This window comes from Panthera uncia, chromosome A2 (assembly GCF_023721935.1).
Source record: "Panthera uncia isolate 11264 chromosome A2, Puncia_PCG_1.0, whole genome shotgun sequence".
In the NCBI taxonomy this organism is placed as follows: Eukaryota; Metazoa; Chordata; class Mammalia; order Carnivora; family Felidae; genus Panthera; species Panthera uncia.
Genome location: NC_064816.1, coordinates 121,508,575 through 121,532,695, shown reverse-complemented (window position 1 = coordinate 121,532,695; position 24,121 = coordinate 121,508,575). Strand labels below are relative to the sequence as shown.

Here is a 24,121-nt window from a genome sequence, read left to right as displayed (position 1 = left end):
ATGGCTTTAGTCAATTAGTCAATGGTAAAAAACATAAGAGATGACAATTGAGGTAGGGAGTCTCAGGAATCCGTGCTTTTGTTGGCAACACTAGAGAGGGGATAATATTCTGTGGCAAGGCTGTCCGGGTGCCCTGCCCCTTCTTCTCCTCCTCCTTCTTGTTCATACTACAAAGAGTTGGAGAAAGAACAACTGAGCATGTGGGACATAAAAGTAAATGCACCAAACAAGTATCTGAAAAGGGACGCCATGCGCTCCATTTCCCCGCTGGTCTAAGGTGCTGAGGTCTCAGGGGCACCAAGAGAAAGTTGGATGCTTTCTAACTGTGTTGCCATAATTATTTACCTCCTACACCAAAGTCTTTCTGAATGTACCCACATTTCCATCTAAAATGAGGGGGGTGGTTGGGGACTAAGAATAGGAAAGATCCTCAAGATACAAACCAACCCAAGGTGCTTCTCACCCTGCCTGTGAGCCACCATGTCTGTGTCCTGAGGGGGTCATTTCTCCTCCCTATTTCTATGGCTGAGGACAAGCTACAACTATGAAGACAGTCACATGCTCCCCGAGACTCCAAAAGCAGTGCCAAGCAGAGTCACCATGGCCCTGGTTTCTGGGAAGGGACATCAGGGGAGACCTGAGCCTTTCTGGACACCTTTCTTCCACTAGCCCCATAATGGGAAAGGAGAGTGGGCAGCGCAAGAGGAGAAGGAAGCAAATAGCTGTGGTCCCATCACGTCTCCCCTCCCCTGCCACCTTTATCTTTAAAACCCCCTGTCGGGTCAAGCGGTGAAGGGCTACGATGGGCCGTGCCATCTGATAATGACGAGACAAATGGTAAATCAGACAGAAGACTGTCACGCCTACTGCACAAGTGGAGAATTATCCCATGGCACTTCCTCCTGTGGTTGCACAATTATTCTGAGCATATCATGCCCTGCCAGTTACCCAATTCCTTTATCCGTGAATCTGGTTTTGTGGAGAAGAGTCTTCAGAGAGCCTTTCGTACTGCTCTATAGTTCCGTACCCGAGCGCCTCTTGGAGTCGTTGCTCACTTGCTGGGAGGGACAGTTCTCAACCTGCTGCACTCAGCACCAGGAGCGAGCCCTGAGGAAAACTCCCACGCCCCGCCCCACCCCGGGCCAGCACAGGGGCATCTTGGGGTGGAAGCGGGCGTGGGAACACATCCTCAAAGCTCCTCAGGTAGTTGTGAAGCACAAAGAGGGTTGAGCAGAGCTGCGAGGGGAAGTTACGTGGGCAAGACTCCAGGCCCCAGCCCTTCATGCTCACACGGGGGTGTGTACTGTGCACATTGTGGAGTCCCACCTCCAAGTTCCTTTCAGGAAAAGCTTCTGCTGATTGTGAAAGTCTGCAAACCACTGCACGTAGATAAGCTTCTACGTGGTTGTAATCCTGTTTCTAATTTTATTTATTTTTATTTTTTTAAATTTTTTTTTAACGTTTATTTATCCTTGAGACAGAGAGAGACAGAGCATGAACGGGGGAGGGGCAGAGAGAGAGGGAGACACAGAATCGGAAACAGGCTCCAGGCTCTGAGCCGTCAGTCCAGAGCCCGACGCGGGGCTCGAACTCACGGACCGTGAGATCGTGACCTGAGCCGAAGTCGGAGACTCAACAGAGTGAGCCACCCAGGCGCCCCTGTTTCTAATTTTAAAATAATGCATCCCTACCGCCACCATCCTTAGAGCACCACCAATATTCTTGATATCGTATACTCTTGGTTACATACAGTAAAACCTTGGTTGCGAGCATAATTCGTTCTGGAAACACACTTGTAATCCAAAGCACTTGTATAGCAGAGTGAATTTCCCCGTAAGAAATAACGGAAACTCGGAGGATTCATTCCACAACCCAGAAATATTCATATAAAAATGATTACAATACTGTAATATAACACAAAACGATGAAGAAAATACAAACTATAAAGTAAAATAAACAAATTGACCCACACTTACTCTGATAAACCTTTGTGGCTGAGGTGAGGGAGACAAGAGAGAGGGAGGTTATCACGTAGGACGACTTTCACCCTCACTAACAGAATCACTGCTCTCTGTTGGCTCAGTGGAATCTTTTTCTTTTTGTGCAACTTTAACAAGGAACCTATCCAATGACCTAGAATGAAGCAAAGCATTCCTTACTCTTGTTTGGACAATCAAAGGACCGTCCACAGGTGCTCTGAAGTGACCAAAAATACACTAGTGCCAGTGGTGGGCACCTTCCAACGTTCGGGAAAATCACTGGTTTCAGCCAAACACCGCAGCCTGAGACTGAGCATCCAAGCATGGGAGTGGATCAGCCACAATCCCACAACAAGAGATAGAGGGAGAGGGAGAGGGAGGGGGAGGGGGGAGAGAGAGAGAGAGAGAGAGAGGGAGTGAGAGAAGGAGAGGGAGAGATGAACCGCTGGTTCAGCTGTGATCATGCGACGTTTGGTGTCACATAGAACTCATATTGCAAGACATCGCTCATTTACCAAGTTAAAATTTATGAGAAATGTTTGTCTTGCAAAACACCACTCGCAGAACAAGTTACTTGATCCAAGGTTTTACTGTATATACAGTTACCGTATGGACATATATACACATACATGTATAGAATTTCTATATGGCATCTCTATATATAGTAATGCTAAAAGGATGAGATAAAATTCACATCAATAAAACTCCAGGGAATTGCCAGCCCCCGCTGGCCCAGCAGTGGCGGGGGGGAGGGAAAGGCTGATTACCAGAGTAGGAGCTAAACAACTGAATCCCTCAGATTAAAATAGAAACATTGCTTTATTTAATTACATTTTTAAAATACATGCGTAGAAAAACTGAAGAGCATCTCCACAGGAAAAAGTTGGTGTACAGGTGAGCAGATGGCTAATGGGTAAGCTCTTTTATTCCAGGCAAAGAAAGCATTTCTAATTTAGGGCTTTAAGATTCCAGGAGATCAGATGGAGAAAGATCTTCGCCTTGGAAAGGGACCATCCTGTAAAATGCTAAGGTCCTATCTCTTTTCCAGTTTAAGTCAAACCTACGGAAGACAAAACGGAGCTTTCTCTGGAACAAAGACCCAAAGAGAAAGGGTTCCAGACGTGAGGCCTCCCAAGATGAACAGAACACACACTTAGCAGGCTATTTCCCCAGGGCAACTGAACCAGGAAGGCAAGCCGCACTTGAAAGACACAGCTGTTCTTCAAGGGTTGGTGATCAAGTGCCAGGCACGGTGCTGGCGTAGGTGATATAGGTGGCATAGGTGGGCACGCCCTACTTTGTGGGGCTCATGGCAGGTAGAAAGTAATGACCAGTGCTGAAGGGCTTGGGAGGGGCCTGATACAGGCTCCAGGCTGGCTTCCCCAGGAGCCACAGGGTTGCAAGCACCTACAGAAAGAGAAAATGGTTGAGAGACCCTCCCAGGAAGAGCCCAGATGGGGAAGGGGAAGCATTCCTGACTGGCAGAAGCACAGAGAGCTGAGAGATGGCTGGAGAGCTTAAGGTGAGGCCAGAGACAAAGGGGCCCCAGTTGGGGTGGGGGTCCCTATTACTACAGGGAGTCTGGACTCACTCTACCCAAAGAGCTGTGGGGAACCACCTACCACGGGGTTTTCAGAAAGATCAAGTTGTCCTTTTAGAAGCTGCAGCCTAATTGCAGCATGTGGAAGGGAAGGTGCGGGAGGCTCAGAGGCAGGCCTGGGCCAAGACAGAGAAGGAAATGACAAGTGCCTTGAATACCGATGATGATAATGATGGTGGTGATGATAACACCAGGAAGAGAGGATGCTGCACGTGCTTTATACTCACTAATTCAGTTACATGTCCCAACAACCTCCGAGGAGGTGCACTATCCCCCCCATTTTCCAGGAGAAAAGGATGAGGGATAGAGGGTTTAAGATTTACCTTAAGTGAGATACTTGTTAAAAAGGCCGATGAAATACAGACACAGAAAAACTGCTGAGAAGTCAAATAAGATATTACCTAAAGCACAGAGCGATAACTCTTTGATCACTTTAGTGAGGTACAATTTACATGCCATAAAATCCTCCCATTGCAAATGTACAATTCAACGATTTTTAGGAAATTTACAGTCACGCAATCATCACAACCCAGTTTTAGAGCACGTCAATCCTCCCCGAAAGCTTTCTTGTGCCCATTTGCCATCATACCAGCCCCAAACATTGATCCACTTTCTCTCCCTAAAAATTTAAGCATTAACAATATAAGTCAAAATATGCTTTATCATTTTTCGATTCATTATTTTTCTTTCCACAGAAGACACTCAAGGTGTCTTGAGGAGAACCAAGTAGCTTTATTTTTAGGTTGTACAACTTTATACCATATGCTATTTCCCTCCCACATCTTCTTCCTTACTGAAAATGATTTAGTCTGCTTTTTGGCATTAGCAATTTATTTAGGATTGTATTTATAATACAGCCAAGCACATATCAAATTAGCATGATCTAGAGTCAAATACGATTATCTTCTTAATTTGAGAGGTTTCTCTGCACAAACAAAAAACAATACTTTATTTCAACTGGGCTTTTGTGTTTATTTTAAGGGAGGGTCATTAATAAGTGAAAATGATAACATCCCCCATAGAAGTATGAACACTAACGCTTGAGTATCTGAAACCCTGCTAATATTTTCCCTATGCATCCACAACTGTAATAGTGATGTTTCTCAGCACTGGAGGACAGAAATAATTTTATTCAAATAGCCATTGCATAAGAGAACTTGTTGAAGTCCCTAAGCTCCCATGAGACCCAATTTTTCTATTGTAAAATGGGGCCCAGAGATAATTAGATCTACCTCTTCTTCCCTTCCAGGTTTCTGCTCTGCCCCAGACTGTGTGAGGGAAGGGATTCTCTCCAGGCCACTCCTGCAGTGATTTGCAGCCCAGCAGGTGCATCCATCTCCCTTGGGAAGGCCTTGCTTTGTCCTTTTTAGGGAGGGGCCTTTGCTCAGCATTCCTGCCCTTCCCACATCCCAGGTTCACCCCCATCACCAGGCAGGTAGGTCAGTTTGTGGCTCCCAAGTTCCTTCTTTACTCAGCAGTCCCAGCATGGGTCGGGGGTGCAGAAGGGTTACCAGGCCTCACCTCCTCATCCTGGCTTTCTAGTGCACGCAAATCCCACCGGCTCCATCCACACCACATGCTCCATGGTGGAAACTGTACATGCCCCAGCCTCTGCCCCGTTCCCCAGTTCTCCGGCTGTGAGAAGTCACCCACACCCCTTCTTCAACCTCACTGGAACAAAGTGGTCTTCTTGTCAGCCCCTCTGGCTTCCCTCCTTCCCTTTCCAGCCCATGCCCCAGGGTCCAGCACTTCTACCAAAGCCAAGGAAAATCAGCCAGGCTGAGCCCTTGTCCCCACAGTAGTTACATTGTTCTCTGTGCCTTCTTTACAAATGGCTCCAGAGGGGACAATTTTGCCTCCCAGGGGACATTCATTTGGCAATGAATGTTTGCAGACATTTTTGGTTGTCACACCTGCAGAAGGAGGGTGCTCCTGGCATCTAGTGGGTAGAGGCCAGGGATGTCACTAAATATCCCACAATGCACAGGCCAGTCCCCACAACCAAGAATTATCTAGTTCAAAATGTCAGAATGTGAATCTATCATAACCTCAAAATGAAAAAAAATTTTAAGTCAAAATTGCCAAGGCTGAGAGACGTCTTTCTAAGGCACATCCTTTATTACATGTGAGGGCAAAATTCACTGAGTAGTTGACTATTAAGTTTTTTATCTTAAAAATGGGTGTGTGTTTCGAAGAAGATTCTAAGAGAGACGTGTAACAAATTTCCTTTGATCCAGGTATCCACACTTGCATAGGGTCTGGATGTGGGCCAGGTTTGTAACCATTCACCTGGTGAAAGCCATCAGAGAGAAGGCCAGAGTCTTAGAGGAAATGGACGGCACATGAAGGGGCCTGGACACATAAAACAATGAACAACCGGTAGCAAATGCCACCCTCGGCTCATCCAGAGGCTGCCTGGCAGAGAAAACAGGGCTTGGGTAATGTGGGCAAAGAGGCAGTGACTGATCCAGGGACAGTTAATATCCAGGGCCATGGATTTCAACAGTGATTTGTACAGTGGAGGCCCCTCCCAGGCCCTTCACCCAGAGAAGCTCTCCTTTCATTGGCTTCCCCATGTGTGTGACTTCATTTAAGAAAAGGTTTTGTTGGTTACAAAGAGTTTTAAAACCACTGTGAGGGCCTATATATCAGAGTGTATCAGTCAAGATTCTTGATTGCAAGCAACAGACACCAACAGTGACTGATTTAAGCAGAAAAGTACTTCATTGACAACATATCAAGAAGCTCAGAAGGGGCAATCAGGAATGAGAGGCAAACATGCCCCAGAACCGGGGTGTGAGAAGCCCTCTGCCATGATTCCAAACCCGAAGTTGCAGCCTGTGCAGCCAACAGCACCACCCTTTCACATCACTAACTGCCAGCAGCCACACCCTCTGATGTCCCAGAGACACGATCCTGTGTAAACTGTCCCCACGGCCAGAGCGAGCTCTTCGCGTCCCTGAGCTGTCAGTGCCACAGGCTCCCAACTCAAAGATTAGGATGGACACATCCACCTGCAGAGCCTGCAGAGCAGCTAGGCCCTAGCTGCAAAGGATGCTGGGAAAGTGAGCATCTGCATTTCCAAGTCCTTAGAAGGAAGGTAATATTCCAAGCACCAATGGGGTGGGGTGGAACAGATCTAAAAGAATGACCGTGGGATAAAAGGGCTCTGGGTTCTCAAGGAAGTAAAATGCATTGACAAGAGGGGGGAAAGGCTTAAGTACCATTTATATAATTTTTTTGCATGTTTTAAATGTTTCACATCAAAATTAAAGGCGCCTACTTGGACACCAAACACAAACTACAGTTTGGCCTTGAACTATGCAAATGACCTAGGTCATGGCACCTGACATTGACTTTAGCAGCCACCAGGCCATTTGGAAACCTGATAGAAAAAGAAATTTCTCATTTTCACCTGGGTTCTTTTAGGTAAAATGAGACACCAGGTACTATTGGGCTTGGCTGAAACCAACTACAGGGGAGAACTTACAAGTAATTAGTTAGAAGGCAGTGCACAGCCAACCGCATACAGGTCCTCCCAACCTGACTTACTGAGAAAGTGGAAGAAGAAAGAAGCAATTAACACTAAAGATAAAGATCTATTTAAAACGATGGGTATATTTATAACTCACACATACCCAGACACTCTGTGGGTGGAGGCATGTACAGACATATGTCTGTGGTCAGACACACAGGAATCCACGGACACGTGAGAAGCAAATAAGATTTATAAAAATGAGACTCCATAAATGATGTTTGAACTATTAAAAATAATTCTAGGGTCTTTGATCTCAAATTTGACCAAATGCGACTCGCGGCTAGAGTTGTTCTGCACAAATAACATTAATCCGTTAATTTTAAACTTAAACATTTATAATTTAGGGTCACTACTTTTTTTTTCTTTTGGTTTAAGCCAGTGGAACGTGTTTTGGCTCTCCCACCGAGTCCACTCATATTTGTAGATCTACTCATACAGGAAGGGCACTCTAGAGCGCCTGGCTGGCTCATTCGGAAGAGCCTGCCACTCTCTTGACCTCAGGGTTGTGGGTTCAGGACCCAAGCTGGGTGTAGAGATTACCTTAAAACATAAATAAACTTAAAAAAAAAGAGGACAATCTTAAGTCTAGAGTATAGTCAGAGAATTGATTTATCCTTGAAAAATATGAATCACAGAGAAAGGCAAAATGAAGTAACATTATTTAGGGTGAGAGGATAAGGTGAAAGGCGATTAAACCGAGACTTCCAAATGTCACAGAGCTTCTGACTGGCTGGTTTTTACTTCTACCAGGAAAGAGTCAGCAAAATAGGCCTAAACGACAAATTAAGGATGTACAGCAAGTGGAGGAAGAGCATTGTGGTAACAAGGACAGTTAAACACTAGAATGAATAACAGAACAAAACTGTAGAACTTCATTCTCTGGGGATTTTAAAAACAGGGAATCAAAGTATCTACGATCTGACCTAACAAAGAATGCATAGGACCTCCATGGAGAAATATGTTAAGATCCATGAAACGTTCCAAAAGAAGATTTAAATAAATGAAATACAGATGTTCACAGAAAGGGGGACTTAACGTCGCACTGACGTCAGATTTTCTCAAACTTCATTTATAAAGTCAGTGCAATCCCAATCAAAATTCCCAAATCCCCAACAGGATGTTTGAGATGCAAACTGATTCTAAAATTTACATGGTTAGGGAAACTTTTTAGTAGGAGAACAGAGGGGACTCACCCGACCAGATGCCACAGTATCAGTGTGGGCACAACATAGGAGCACACAAATGGGTCATTAAATGTGATGCTAATGGCGGCATCCCAAATCAGTGGGGAAAGGATAACTTGTTTGCAGATGGGATTAGGAAAACTGGAAAGAGTTAAGAGTGGATTCTCCACCTTATGCCTACACAGAGATGGTCTCCAGATAGATTAAAAACTTAGATGCAAAAGAAAACTATGAACTGAGGCGGAGAGGAAAATGTAGACCTGAACTCGGGGTGAGATGGGTTTGTGAAACAGCAGCCAAAAGGGAAGCTACAGGTTCAACCATATCAAAATAAAGAGTTTCTGTTGCTTGAAGGCTACCAAAGACAAAGTTGACAGGGGGTGATGGACCGGGTGAAGAGCTTTGCAATCTCTGCGGACTGGCATCTAGAACGTGCACAAACACTTCCAAACAGCTAAAAATAATAATAATAATAACAATAAAAATTTTAAGGAAATTGTAAAATTTATGAAATGAGCAAAAGTTGAGGAAAGTTGTTCCCCAAAGAGGAAATCCAAATGGTTGAAAAGTATGTGAAGGACATGCTGGCCTCGCTGGTGGCAGGGAGCCCAAGGCAGACTGGTTTGTCCCCGTCTGGAGATGGATAAGTATATGTGGTCCCCGCCCTCACGCATGGCCAATGACTAAGCAGTAGTCAGGAGCAAAGGACTAGCTGGCAACCATAAAAATACAAGGTTTCTTCAGATTAAAAACACTCCATTTTTAAAATCTACGTCTCAGGCTATATATTTAACACTTCATACTGGAGATCTATGGAAGGGGATGAATGGGGAAGGGGATGAAGAAGACATTTGACAAATAAAACAAAATGGCAGTGGGGCCTAGCATTGACTGGTGACAGAGTCCCATAAACTGAAGAGCATGACTGAAATCTCCACAGCCAGGTTCAAAAGAATAAGGAATTATAGAAATATTATATATAAAATTTCATTTGTCTGTGATGACTTAGGCAGACTCCCATGGACAGTGCTCCTTCAAGGTTCTTTCCTGACTCAGGAATGTGATTTGCAGATATTGTTATGAACTATCCAAAGCTCATCTCTCATTGCAAATCCTGGCGTACTGTATTTGGCTTTAGATAAAAAGAGCTAAAGTTTCATCCAAAACACATACCTTAAATATAAAAATCAGAGGACACCAAGTACTTCCCAAGGACAGTATTAAAAGTCCAGTGTAGACAGACTGCTCCAGCCAGAATAATGAAGCACAAAGTGAAATTCTCCAGGTTCCTTCCCAGATTGAGCAGGAGGATGGGGGTGGGTGGGGGGGGCAGGAATAGGGCGAGAGATATTTATTCCTGTAGGATGGCAAGCACTTTTTCCTATTACAGAGGAATTATTCTAGTTTAGGTTCCAGTATAATGACCCCATGATTAAGGGGCAAAGAAGAGGGGGGAATACGAAATAAAAAGAGAGTCAGTATAAAAATATCTTGTATTTTATCAGCTTGGAAACAGGTGTGAAAACATCCCACCCAGATCTGCACAGACATTTCTCCAAGAAGATCTACAAATGGCAATAAACACACAAGAAGATGCTCAACATCATTAGTCATTAGGGAAATACAACTCAAACCCCTAATGATACACTACTTCATGCCCACCATGATGGCTATGACCAAAAAGAGAATAACAAGTACTGGAGAGGATGTGGCAAAATAGGAGACCTCATATATTGCTGAGGGGAATATAAAATGGTACAGCCATTCTGGAAAAGAGTCCAGCGGTTCCTCAAAATGTTAGACATAGAATTACCGCATGACTCAGCAGCTCCCCTCCTACATATGTACCCAAGGGAAATTAAAACACAGGCCCACATGAAAACTTGCACATGAATATTCACAGCGTTATTCATAATGGCCAAAAAGCAGAAACAACCCACTGTCCATCAGTTACAACTGGATAAAGAAAATGTGGTGTATCCGCATAATAGAATATTATTCGGCCATTAAAAAAAAGAAATATACATGCTACAACATGGATGAACCTTGAAACATGCTAATAAGTAAAAGAAGCCAGACACAAAAGGCCACATATTATATAATCCCATTTATATAACCTATCCAGAATAGGAAATCCAAAGATACGGAAAGTAGCTGGCTGGTTACCAGGGGCTGAGGGAGGGAGGGGAGTGACTGCTAATGCATCACTAATATGGAGTTTTCTTCGGGGGTGATGAAAATGTTCTAGTATAGTGGTAAGGGTTGAACAACTTTGTGAATATACCAAAAAGCCACTGAATTGTACACTTCAGGAGGCTAAATTGTATGGCATGTAAATTACATCTCATTTAAAAAAAAAATCCAGCACGCCAAAGTCCCACATTCCTGACTTCACCAGATGACAGAATGGGATGATTTCCTCAATACCAGCTGGGACCCACTCCGGGGAGTACCCTCCGATTCAACTTGTCTCTTCATGCTTTCTAGATATAAAAAGTCTAGGAAATCTCCAAGTTTATGGACTCTCTGCCTGTGAATATGAAAGACGTTGGGCTCTGAGCAATTCTTCCTGGCTTTGAATTTCTGCTCCATTTGACCTTAAGCAAGTTTACTTAAATTCCTTAAGATACGTTTCCTTATATGTAAGATGGGGACACTCTACCTACCTCACTGGGATGGTGTGAAGGTAAAAGGCTTAGCAATCACACTTGGGGCAAAGTAAATAAGTCAATAAATGTCAGGGGTGGTCTCTTCTTTCCACAAATTCCTGATTGTTACTGTGCTGAAAGCAGGCTGCTCATATAGTCCAGGCGTGCAGATGGCATCACACGGGCAACTACAACAGAATGGCCACTTTGGAGGGAAACATGAGCCAGGGGAGTCCACAGCTGCAGCGCTTAACAACACAAGCCAAGGAGAGCTGAACTTGAGTTGGCTTCACGGTGGTCCCTCTGAATCTCACCTTTCCTCAACAATTCTAAAGGGCGCTACATTCTAAGGGGTAAACTCACGGGCCAAGGGCAAACAAGGAACTCGGCAAAGTGGAGCTGCTGCCTCGGTAGGGTGGGTAAAGGGTTTCAGGTCACTGCTACGTTTCAGGAGAAAACCAAGCATTGGCAAGTTGCAAAGAGAGAAAGATCACAGCCCATAGGAGCTGATCCATGCTGATTGTGGCTGGCAAGAAAGCCATCTCTCTAATTGAGCAGACTGTCATCGGGAAACTCTAATACAATGATCTCTAGCATTTAAATGGTTAAACAACTACCTTGAATCATCATCTCTCCAGGAAAAACCCAGAGGTGCGGGTTCCTCACAAATAGCCAAGAAGGAATCCCTGGGCAATATATCTTACATCATTGTGTTATAATAGGCTGAATTGTGTCTCCACAAGTCATACGCTGAAATGCTAACACCCAGCACCTCAGAATGTGACTGTATTTAGAAGCAGGGTCTTTAAAGAAGTAATTAAGATAAAAGAGGCCCATTAGCACGGCCCCAATCCAATATGGCTGGCATCCTTATAAGAAGAGGAAATTTGGACACACACAGGTACGGAGGGATGACCCTTTGAGACACAGTCAGAAGATGGTGTCATCTACAAACCAAAGAGAAAGACCTCAGGGGGTAAGTAAAAACCTGCCAACACCTTGATTTTGGACTTACAACCTCCCGAATAGGGAGAAAGTAAATTTCAGTTGTTTAGGCCACCCAGTCTGTGGTAGTTTGTTAGGACAGCCCTCGCAAACCAATACACATAGGAACAACCACTTTTTCTTACCCATAGGAACAACCACTTTTTCTTCTCGGAATTGAAGGGCACATTTGGCAGAAATGGTGATCACTTTCCCTCTCTGTGGAAACAGTCTCAGGATTGGAAGAGATCATCGTGATTTAGAAGAAATGTATACATTTAAATGGATAACCTTTACCTATTCAACCAATCAATAAAAACACTGCAGCTGCTTTGATGAATGCAAACATTGCATTTGAAATCGGGGGTTATGGGTGATCTTGTCATCACCTCTCACTCTCCATCCAATTTATTTCTCTTTTTTTCCTGAAGATCTATCTATCTGTGAATCGGGCAGTACCCCATCTAGCAAGTAGAGGGGAGTTCCCATCACCTAGTTTATTTCTATACCTTGTTTTGGTAGATCAGTGACAAGAAATGCCTGATTTTCAAAGATTTGATAAACGGTTGAGAATGGCTTACATTTTGAACAACCATCTCACAATCTCAGAAGCTCTTCAATTAAATTTAGTCAAGAGTTTAAAAGACAGAAGCAACTTCTAAGTTGAAGTTCTAACGATACCTAACAACTACTTGCATTTTTATTAGAAATGTCGGAAGCATTAATAGTAACATAATTGAAGATTACAAGTCAACCCCAAACAGTCTTGCCTGGCATTTAACTGAGGTCAGCACGTGGGTACAGCAAGACAACGGTCTCTTACACAGGTTCACATGTATGGACATGTATTTAACTTTATAAGGTACTTTTTTTTTTTTTTTTTACTTTATAAGATACTTTATCTAGCCAGTCCATTTGCTTAAATCCCTCCCAGCTTGCTGTTATTCATGAATTTCATAAGTAGCCCATCTATGTCACAGAAGAAAATGCTGACTAGTACAGGTCTTAAGTCAAAAAAAAAAAGAAGCTCATTACTTCTTCACCTCTTTTATTTCTAAAAGTTGCAAGAGAGTTTTGGGGGGTGTGGGAGTTTGGGGATGATGAGCCCTTGACTTTATAACTAGTAACAATTTTTGAGTCCATCTTCTAGAGAAAAGAATAGTGAGTCAGTAACAACCTGTAGTCACTGCCAGAGATCTGCAATATACATACAGTGCAAGTATTGTCTCTAGGCTACATAAATAATATACCTTGGGCCCAGGTGCCCAGATACCAGTATTTTTTAAAACAGCACAGGTATTCTCCTAACCAACTTCTACTCGAGGGGACCCACCAGACTATCCTTAGTCCCTTTGGAAAACATGCCAAGGGACGGATGCCCATGGCACATGGAGTACTCCTGGCTAGATCAACTGTGCATCATGTGTTTACCCAGGGTCAGCTGTATCCGTCCCCAGATTTGTTTATGTCAGCTGTATGTGTTACTGTGGTCTTCTAAAATGTGACATCAACTGATGACACAGGGGTGTAAGCAGAAAGAGAAGTGGTTTCTAAGAAAACTAAGACAAACGCTTGGGAAGCTTGCATAAGAGCAAGTCGTTTAAAGAAACTGTTGTCATAATAGGTGTGGGCAAGACAACTGTTAAAGACTGAAAAGTCATAAAAATACAGTTTCCTGCACTCAGATTGCTTTGCACTTGCTCCACTCTGAAGAAACAAATATAAGAGACACACACAGGTATCATTATAGATCAGCATATTTATGAAAGATCATGACCTAGGGAATTCAAACCAAGTTGGTGAAGGAGAACGTCTAGTCTAGGATACAGGCAGGCAGGCTAGGGCAATGAATGAAATACAGGTACATGGAAAAGCATTAGTGAACTCAGCCTCGTTTTTATCATTAAACTTTAGAGTCTAATTTCTTGGGTTATAATCCAAGCTCTACCACTTAAAAGCTGTATGATCTTGGAAAAAATCACTCAGCTTCTCTGAATCACCTCTCTCTATCTGTACAAGAGGGCTAGTGATGATACCCATTTGTGACCTCAGTCCCAGGAGTCGTCAGCGTTAGTTATCATTGTTTCTGTTCTTGGTACAATGACCACTACCACGTGGACACTAAGTACAGTCATCACTGGGTGATGGGAGAGACATGCAGTATTTTGCTGTTTTTTAAAAACAAAAAACAACGAGTCTTCAAATTAAAAACAACGGGGAACCACTTTGCAAAGAACTGACCGGTAACGTGACACAGTGACCTGACATTGCAGAGGCTGCCTCCCAAGCACAGAAGGTCAGCGCCCTGAGTCTACTGGCAGAAGAGTCCACGGCCTAATGCCACTCATGATACTTCGAGGTCACTAAAATGCTTACTTTTTCGCCACTTAATTAAAAGAATACTGCAAAAAATTTTAAGTCAGACTAGATTTGCTCAGTGAAAATATATTCTGAAGTTATATTTTTTTAACAGAGTATTGGATCAGTATTTTTAAAAACAACAGTCCAAAAACAAAACAAAACAAAACAACCCACAACAATCCATCCGATGAGATCTCCTGCTTTAAAAGACATCGTGAGGGTGCCTGGGTGGCTCAGTCAGTTAAGTGTCCCACTTCGACTCAGGTCACGATCTTGCAGTGCACGAGTTCGAGCCCTGCATTGGAGCTCAGAGCTTGAAGCCTGCTTCGGATTCCGTGTGTCCCTATCTCTCTGCTCCTCCCCGCGCTCACTCGCTCTCTCTCTCAAAAATAAATAAACATAAAAATTTTTTTTTGAGAAGGCACTGTGTTTTTTTAGCACAGGCTGAGAAAGATAAAGTACAGATTTCACTCACTGACTTCTGGGTGAGCAAACAGGATTCAGATCCCTGGAACGTGATAAAACCACACTCAAAATGCACACAGCCTTCAATGCGGCAACAATATTCTCCTGGCTGAACCACTGTGTTTCAGGAGTTTATGGTGGCCTCTAGATAAAACCATTGAAGGCCCAACTTAACAGGTTAATCAGGTAATGGCTGAGCCAAAATAGAATTCCCAGGAAACAGGGCTGCTGGAAACAAATGACAAAGCAACACAGGCAGGGATCTGTGCTCAGTAAAGAAAGCCCAGGGTTTCTCTACCCAGGAGTTTGGTGGAAGAATTCAAGCCTTGTCTTTAAAATGAAATGTTTACTCTGAGCATACCTTCCCAGGGTTCCTATCTGGCTGTTTGACAGCTGTCAATCCAAATATTACAATAAGAGCTGTTGTCCAGACCACACCTATGTACAGTCACAGGCAACAGAGTCAGGGAGCTTCCGAGCCTCCTAAGTATTTGTTGAGGACCACGTGCCTGAAAGCAGAGCAGGGCATCTTTGTGGCATCTGTGGGATGTTTCGATGCTGGCAGTCACTGGTGTGAAATTTCCACTCAACTGTTCATCCCTGCACTCAGACCGGGTGTCTGTGATGAGCACATCAAATTTGAATGAAACGCATCATTTTGTTATTGGCAGAGACCGTTATTAAGGAATTCTGAGATAAAATCTTTTTGTAAAGTAGGGGAATTTTGAGATAAAAATAACACGCTGCAAATAACACATACCTCAATACGATTCTCTGCTGTGAGGCACCGTTCATGGAAACCTGCTGTGTTCCCCGCCTGAATATTTCAGATTACAAGCCTGGGCAGTGAGCCAGCCTGGACCCCTGAGTGTCAGGAACTGTTGGGGGGGGGGGGGCTGCTGACTTTCACCCTGAGGGCCATGACGCTCTTACACCTCAGATCCCACCCTCCTCTCAACCACCCTCCCTCCCAACCACCTGCCTTGGTTCTATCCCCTCATCTTTCCTCTCTACTGAGGACTTCACATACCTCCAGAGCCCAGCAGACAGCTACCAGATCCCTGTGATTAAGTTTCACCTCCTCCCTTCTAGCACATGGCACCCTGGTAAGTGCCAGTGAATGCATCCCCTTGTAAGACTGTGAGGGTAGGCTTGATGACAGGGTAGGCTCTCCCTGTGTCCCCAACCCAACTGGGGAAGAGACAAGGAGTAGGTGCTCAATCAATATTGAATTAAACTCATTTAAATGTCTCTTAATACAAATAGCTACCCAAAACCCGCCAAATATGCCCTTGTTACATGTATAATTGATAGTAAAGTGGCCCCATTAGACACCTGGTCTGAACAGAGGACAGACCACAAGATCTCTTCCTCTATCCACTATGGACTGAGACCCGCCTTGTCCAGAAGGAGCACTGTGTACCTGTCCAGAGTGAGGCAAGAATAGAGGGGAGGGGTGAGGCCGGCAAGTTGCATCATGTCAACACAACATAGAGGTGTGTGAGCTAGCCCGGGATTCCTCACCTCTGAGCCTGTTTTCTAGGGATCCACATGGTTAATCCCCACAACACCTTGAATACACGCAAGGCTTTCCAGTCTTTGCCACTAAAGGATGCTCTCATCTCCACCCCACTCTCCCTTCTCCCACTCACTATCCTCTGTAGCCTTTCTTCTGAAATCTAACTTTCTCAATCTGTACCCACTACCCACCTTCCAGGACCTGCTCCAAGTGCCTCCCCCAACCCCAGCAGCTAGAACAGGCTGGTAACAGGTTAAGTCACCAACCTCTGCTTCTAATCTTCTGTGGCCTCCTCCTGGGAAAATAAGAGCCCTGGAGGCCCCACCCATCTGGCCCTGCCTCCCCCTGCACCCCCAGCCACCCACTGCTCCCAGAACTCTGGTTTCTGTCTGGAGCAAGCATTCTCAGGGCCTTTGCACTTGCTGCTCCCTCTAGGGGAGTACCCTTTCGCCCAACTTTTCCTATGCCTCCTTCTCATCCATCAGCTTTAGCTGAGGGCTTCCTTGACCCCCATCCACCTCAGCAGGCTTCTCTTCAACTGGCCACCATCCTCCTCAGCATTTACCACTATCTGTAATTATCTATTATGCATTGACTTGTCCATTTCCCCACCTTACATGGAAGCTCCATGAGAGCAGGGACCGTGTCTTGTTATTAGGAGTCGGACACAGAACCTAGTACCCTGGTAAGAGCTCAAAAAATATCTGCCGAATGAACAGATAAGAAAGGAATGAATATCCCTTGGGAGAAGCAATACTATCAAGCCTCCAAAATCAGATCCCAAATGGGCCCATCTTTCTTGGAAGATAAACTAACATCTTCCCCTTTGGTGAAATAAAGTCTGCATGGTGCACACACCAGGATTTCCCTTCATTCACACTATCTTCTCTTATTAATACACAGCAGTCTTGTTACTGACCACCTTTCCCTCTGGAAGCCACCCAGAGCTCGTTGGCTCACAAAACCGGAACTCTACCTTGGAGTTGAGCCAAGGTCACAGACTCAGAGTTGAGGGGCCGGGTGGAGAGGCCCTGATGCCCTCCGGATTGCTCTACCTCTGGCCATAAGCCCTGTCCTTCAGAGGAACAAAAACAGGAAGGGAGCAGAGGCCTCGGGAGGTTTGACATGGTCCTAGGAGTCTAGGTGAAGCCCTGATGCCTGGCCAGCCTAAGACCCAAGACGGAGAGGAAAAAGCAGGTGTGCCAGGGGTCAGTGAAAGGACATGGTGTTTGGGAAGAGACACTCACACTCCCCACTCGAAAATCAGACAAACGCCTGGCTTCAAATCCTGACTCCGATCAACATTTCTGAAGGCCACACAGACGCTATTTAATCTCTCTGAGCCTCGGTTTCCATAGTCAAAACAGTTCTCCTAATTTCTACTGCAAGAGAACTGCTGGGCATTTCGCCCCAGACGTTATGTCCGACTGCATCTCCCCACCCTTCAATCTCCCAGGATCAGCCCATTATTCATACAGGAAAAACATAACCAGAAATCAATCACAGTCAGTCACTTTCCCCCCAAAATCTGGGTTTCTCAGACTATTCTGAGGCTGAGCCGCACAAGCTGATTCACATTTACTTAACTGTGTTAAATAATAGGCCAGGCTGATTCCTGGATTTAGCATATGCATGTACACAGCAGCTACTCAATACATATTTTTCAATGAATGAATCAAATGACAAGACGGCTTGTGTCTATATTGATCTCACTAATCAAGTCAGATCAACTAAAATCCCGTTTCTCACAATCAGTACATGTTGCCAGGCACTAATTCACCTTGTGCTTGGATACTGCAGACAGACATGTAGCAAGAAAACAGACTAAGACCATTATAAGGCCGAAGACTTTGACATGTTCCTTTCTGATAGAGGCCATGGGGAGAACGTGCAAGTGGGATATTTTCTTAATGTTTATTTCTTTTTTGACAGAGAGAGAGAGAGAGAGACAGAGAGAGGGCATGCATGTGTGCACAAGTGGGGGAGGGGCAAAGAGACAGAGGGAGACTCAGAATCCAAAGCAGGCTCCAGGCTCTGAGCTGTCAGCCCAGAGCCTGACATGGGGCTCAAACCCCCAGACCGTGAGATCATGACCTGAGCTGAAGTCAGACACTCAAACACATGAGCCACCCAGGTGCCCCAGTGTGCAGTGGGATATTAAATCTCTTTATTTATTAATTAATTTTTTTTTTGGAGATTACCAAAGTCAGCGCCTCCAGGGCTTATACTTTCACAAACCAAAGGGACTTTTCAAAATAGGACAACTACTCAGCAAAAACCAAAAATTAAAAATTAATCTTCATTCCATATGTGGACTGCCACCAGATTTTGTAAGGATGTTCAGCAGAAGTATTCCTCTTTCTGCCTTGCTCCATAAACACTGAACAAGGGAAAACATTGCCCAAGACTGAGATTTGGCAAAGGAATCTGATGAAACCCATCTGTTCTGTGCCATAGGGTGATGTCCCTGAAGGCTACTGGTGACTGGATGATTATCTAGTTTTCGACTGTCCTACCTCAGTTTCCTGCAAAACACGGTTTCTTATTACTCACACATTCTTGTCCACCCAGCAGTAGCATCTCAAGGCAAAAAGGGACTCTAACTCTTTAGGGTCCCACACAGGTACCCTTTGGCCTAAGAAAACACACCTGCTAAAGCAAACCCACAGAAAGGAAAATGAAGAGCCAGCTAGTTATTCCCTTTGCAAAAGAAGTATTTTTTTCTTTTCTTATGTTTTTTCAAGGGTTCTTTTTTTTTTTTTCTTTCATTAGCTACATTTAACAGATGGAAAAACTGAGGCTTGGAAAGGTTAAGGAATGTCACCAATTTTACACCAAAAAAGGTTTTTTAAAAGGAGCCATGGGTTTTTTAAATGCCCTTACAATGGACTTATTTTCTTAAATGTGACTAGCAAACAAATCAGCAAGTGCCCGTGATTGGGCAGAGGGTGGGATGCCTGAACAAGAGGTAGGATCAACATGGCTTGCTTACAAAACACAGCACACTTGCAAAGAGCACGGGACTGAAGTCAGAAGGTCTGGGTCCTAGTCCCAGCCAAGTCACTAATGAGCTACGGGATGGAGGCAAGTCATTTAACTTCTTTGGTTTTAGTTTCCTCACACAGAGAGGGAGAATCATTGCTAAAAGCAAGCATTACCTACATCCAAGGTTAATGGGGAAATGAAATGAATATGGAAGCATTAGACACTATGAAGACATAGCCAGAATACTTGTGTTATATATATGTATGTATATATGTGTATATACATATATATACATACACACACACACACACACACACACGTGTGAAAATAAGAATCACCTAGAAAATCTCCTGCATCCATTCTTGCCCACACTAAATGTATTTCCTCTTGCTAATGAAGGGATCAATTGGATGGTGAGAGATTTCTGTGAATCAGGATGAACACACAGCCCTTGGAGAATGTACACTGCTGTTCTGAGGACATGTGGGCCACTCTGGAACAGCCAGCCATCTTTTGGTACCCTAGGACAGCCACACAGGCAAATGGATCCACTCCAGCTCTACGGGGGATCAAGCCCTAAGCCTATTACTATATGTTTACCAGATGCTAATAAGGTGGTACGAGTGCCGAGAACGCTCTGAACACATTGTGAACATGCAAAAGAAACCAAGACACAGGACGACACAGGGGGCCAAATGTGAGATATATGACGAGGACCTAGGTCATCGCCCTGGCTACTTCTACACCCTACTAGGTCTGGGTAAGCTCTAGCACTCTCACTTGAGGACAACAATTAAATGTCTTCAACAAACCATCATCCTTCTAGGACAAACCCTAACCCCATGCTGGATTCGACTTGCTAGCGCTTTCCCTGGCTGACCCAGGTCCACACTGCAGAGCAGAGCCCTCTCTGAAGCCAGCTGTCCCCTGCTCTCTCTCCCATTTCCTAGCCTTCACATTCACCTGTTCTAAAAGCGGAATAAGCCCTTTAACTCTGGCCAGAAAGAACATCGTACGCTGGACAACTATAGGGATGATCAGAACAATCCAAGAAAACATAATACCTGGAAGGCTCTGCATGGATTCACTGGCCTTGTCAGAAAAGCCAGTAAGGGGGAGGTGGTGCTTTACAGACTAAACCAGGGGGCAGCTGATCACCCAGCACATAGTACAATGGGACTCAAACTTCAGTGAGCATCGAAACCACCAGGAGGATGCGTGAACACACAGAAACCCAGAGTTTCTGAGTCAGTAGCTGACGCTGATGCTGGTCCAGACAGCACACTTTAAAAACCACTGTCACAGTAAATGGACAAGAGCTGCCCGATCTGTCAGTCCCCCTGGGCAATTTCAGATCTTGATTCATCCCCCCAAATTGAGCCTTAAGAAAACTGAGGATAAGAATTAAACAGCCATCCGTCCTTTACCCTCCCTTCCCCTTTCCCATACATGCACCCAAGTTGCTATGGATGAAGAGAAACAACTATCAAGCCATTCCTGATAAATATCACCCAGCATCAAGTCCAGTTCTCACCTGTGAACAAGATGATTTTGCAAAAGGAGTGAGTTACAGTGCAAAACAGAGGACACAGCAGCGCAGGCAGAGTGCTGGGGAGCTCTCCTGGTCCAGTTCTCCGACCTGGTGCGTGATCCCTCAGTCCTGTGATCAGAGTGTGCCACGGGGACAGTGCCAGGGAAATGGTGTGACCTGGTTTTCTCCTCACTCATTTATCCTGATGCTCTGCCACAATGCACTGTGATTGCCCGCTGAGAACTCACTTCGCGTCACTAAACTGCTGCCACTGAACTGTCAGGCTCACCAACAATCCAGTGCAAAGGAAAGTAGCTAGTGGCCACAGACACACTACATGTCTGTCTGGTGGGTGGCAGGGCGTAATCCCTCAAGACCAGGACCAGAGGATTTCTGGCCAAGAAGAGACCATTAAAAATATTTCTTTCCTTCCCCAAGCTGATTACATTATACACCACACTGTTTTACTAACAGCAGGAGTTACTGCTACAATAATATTGTTTTGTTTTACGGGGGGTTAATGGAAGCTCCTACAGAAAGCAGTGTTGTGAATAATGTAAACACGCTGTGATAAGAGCCCATCCTACAAGTCTCTTCTCCTGTGGTTCAAAATGGGAAAATCTGGCCAATAGTCACCACATGTCAGCCTGACCTTTCCTGGCTATGGGACAGGAGAGGTTACATACATTTGGGGTTGCAGTTGTGGGCCTGAACACCAACTTCAGGCTAAATAAGGAAAAAGAATGAGGAGTGATTCATTCACAGCATTTTGGTGAATATATAGAGTGTATGTGTTTGCAAATACCTGGCCTTTAAGTTGATTTTGTGCACACAAATAGGCATATTTGGTGAAAAAAAGTGACTTTGTGTCTCATTTTTAAAAAAAATCCCAACTAGCTCTTTCTCATATGCAAAACTGTGCAACGCTTCCCAGGTTCTGAGTGTCTGATCTGGTGTAAACCCCATGAAGTCCTCTAAGTCCAACAACATTTTCCAGAACAATAACACCAACACAATCTCCACTTACCCCAAAATTATGAATTGATCTCAGATACGCCAGGTTTAAGACATGGGCCACAAGCCCAGATAGCTGTATTCAGAAAATTCTGGAGCAGGAGAGAGAGCTCAGCTGCAGGTGACAATGTTGGCTGGGGCCTCAAGAACACTGATTAAATAATCTTGCCCTCTCCCTACCCCCCAAAAGTCCACTCATTTGCATGTACAGATGAGGCCACGCAAGAACTGTCTTCACACCCCACCCCCTCCATGGTTCCTGTCCTCACCTGTTTTCCAGGAGTGTCATGCACACCACTTCTCGCACCCCGGGGTTGTTGGCCTTCTCCACTGAGCAGCCCTGCAAGTTCCAGGTGGCCAGCCTCAGCACCGGCCGCCCATCCCTTGTGCCTCCAAAGGCCTCCACGGAAGGACGAGTGGAGATAATCTGGGTGGGCCCCCCTGGCGGGAGGTCCAGGTCCTCACTCTGCAGGCTCAGCGAGGTTGGGCTGGGGTGAGGCTTGGCGATGAAGGTCAGGCCCCCATTGGTGTGGGTAGAGGGGGGCCTGGACCGCTCCGCGAACACCTGGTGCCGGATCCTGTCGAGGAAGGCGGCGTTGATACCGCCCATCCTCACCAGGTCCTCAACGCTGCGGAAGGGCCCATGCTCGCGGCGGTAGTCCACGATGCTCACAGCCATCTTCTCCGTGAGGCCTCGTATGCTCATGAGCTGAGCAGGGGTGGCCGTGTTGATGTTGACCCGTGGGGTGAGGGGCACAGTGGTGGCGAGGTGGTGAGGCTGCTGCTCGGCCAGCAGGTCCCGCCGCAGGGAACTGGGAGAGTGCTGCGCGGAGCTGCCCTTGCTGCTCACGCAGATCTCAAACTTGACCTGCTCCAGTTTGGTGGCACCCACGCCGCTGACCAGCGCCAGGTCCTCCACCTTTTTGAAGCCACCAATGTACTCGCGGTACTCCACGATGCTGCGTGCCACCGCACGCGTCACACCAGGCAGGGTCATCAGCTCCTCCTCTGTGGCCGTGTTGATGTTGAGCCGCTCCTGATTCACCAGGATGTTGCTGAAGTTGCAGGCCGCGCTGAACTTGCGGCTATGGGATAGATCCGAGGGGTCCCGCGGTATGGAGCGGTGGCAGCCCAGGGTGCTCCCCATGCCGGCCAGGGTCAGTGGCCCAGGGAGGCCTCACCACCGCAGAAGAACTCTCTGGCTAGGGAGGAAGCCCAACAAACCTTACAGGCACAGAAGGAGGGAAGGTGCACGATGCAGGGAATGAAACGGTTACCAAAGACAAACACTAAATCTCCATGCCCAGGGTGTCCAAAAGTACCTTTCACTTGGCCACCTGGAAAACAAATTAATAAACACACAAATCGATTGGATCAGTTAATCAGTTTGCATTAGCATTCCCTACCTAGAGCAGGAGTTCTTAACCAGGAGTCTCAGGCTAATGGCTGTCCGTGAACCCCTGAACACATAGCGAGGCTGGCCCGTATGGATTTCCCTCTGAAGAGGTCTGGTTTTTATCACATTCGGGTCCAACAAGGCTATGAGCTTCTTCTCTTGGAAAGAGACCTATCCTCATCAGCCCACACCTCTGATCCCTGCCTCTACTCACCTCTCACCACCATCCCCCCTTAGGTCGCCCCTACCAGGGCTCGGGCAGCAGAGAGGGCGTATCTCCCACGCCCACCCCGCCGCCGGACATTCAGCACCACCTGCAACTTGGGAATCCCGTCCTCACTAGTATAGGCACCAAGAAGGGGTTTACGGACCCCCACCAGCCCCGCCGCAAGTCCCCGCGCCCCACCTCTCCGCTGCTCCCCCGGGGCGTCCTTCCACCTGCGGCTCGGAAGCCTGAGCTCAACCCGGGACTGCGCGGGCCCCCTGCCTCCAGTTCTGGTACCCGCGCAGGTGTGGGTCAGCGGCTGGGCCGCCTCGAGCCGCGCGTCCCGGCTCTTTCTGCGGGAGAAACTCTTAGAGTCGCTCTCCCAGAGCCAGCAAGAGCTGCAGCGCTGCGCGGAGGCGGCAGCGGCGGTGAAATCCGGCCGCCGAGGCTGCACCAGGACTTGCGGCGTCGCCGCAGTTGCGTTGATGGAAGCAAAAAGTCCTGCGCCCGACTCGGACGCGGGATCCGCCAGGACCGCGTCGGTGCCGAGTACCAAAGCCACGGCTCCAGTTCGCCGTCCGTGTCAAAGCCAAAGTCCTGGCGGCTCGGCCCGCGCCTCCGCCGGCACCACGGCCACGCCTCCCCCAGCGCGGCAACTCCTCCGGGGACTCCAGAGGGAACGTGGAGGCGGGGCCGAGCGCCAGACCAGAGC

General features: G+C 46.1%; 1 protein-coding gene across 1 annotated transcript in view; it reads right to left on the bottom strand.

Moving 5' to 3' along the window:
- EEPD1 (endonuclease/exonuclease/phosphatase family domain containing 1) overlaps nucleotides 1-23,695 on the bottom strand; it is a 112,142-nt gene extending 88,447 nt beyond the window's left edge. The window contains exons 1-2 of the mRNA XM_049641695.1: nucleotides 23,611-23,695; nucleotides 22,078-23,145 (exon numbers count right to left, since the gene is read on the bottom strand). Of these exons, the coding sequence (XP_049497652.1) occupies nucleotides 22,078-22,955 (878 nt within the window). The 5' untranslated portion in view covers nucleotides 22,956-23,145; nucleotides 23,611-23,695. The remainder of the gene's footprint in view (nucleotides 1-22,077; nucleotides 23,146-23,610) is intronic.
- Between the last annotated feature and the right edge of the window lie 426 nt (nucleotides 23,696-24,121).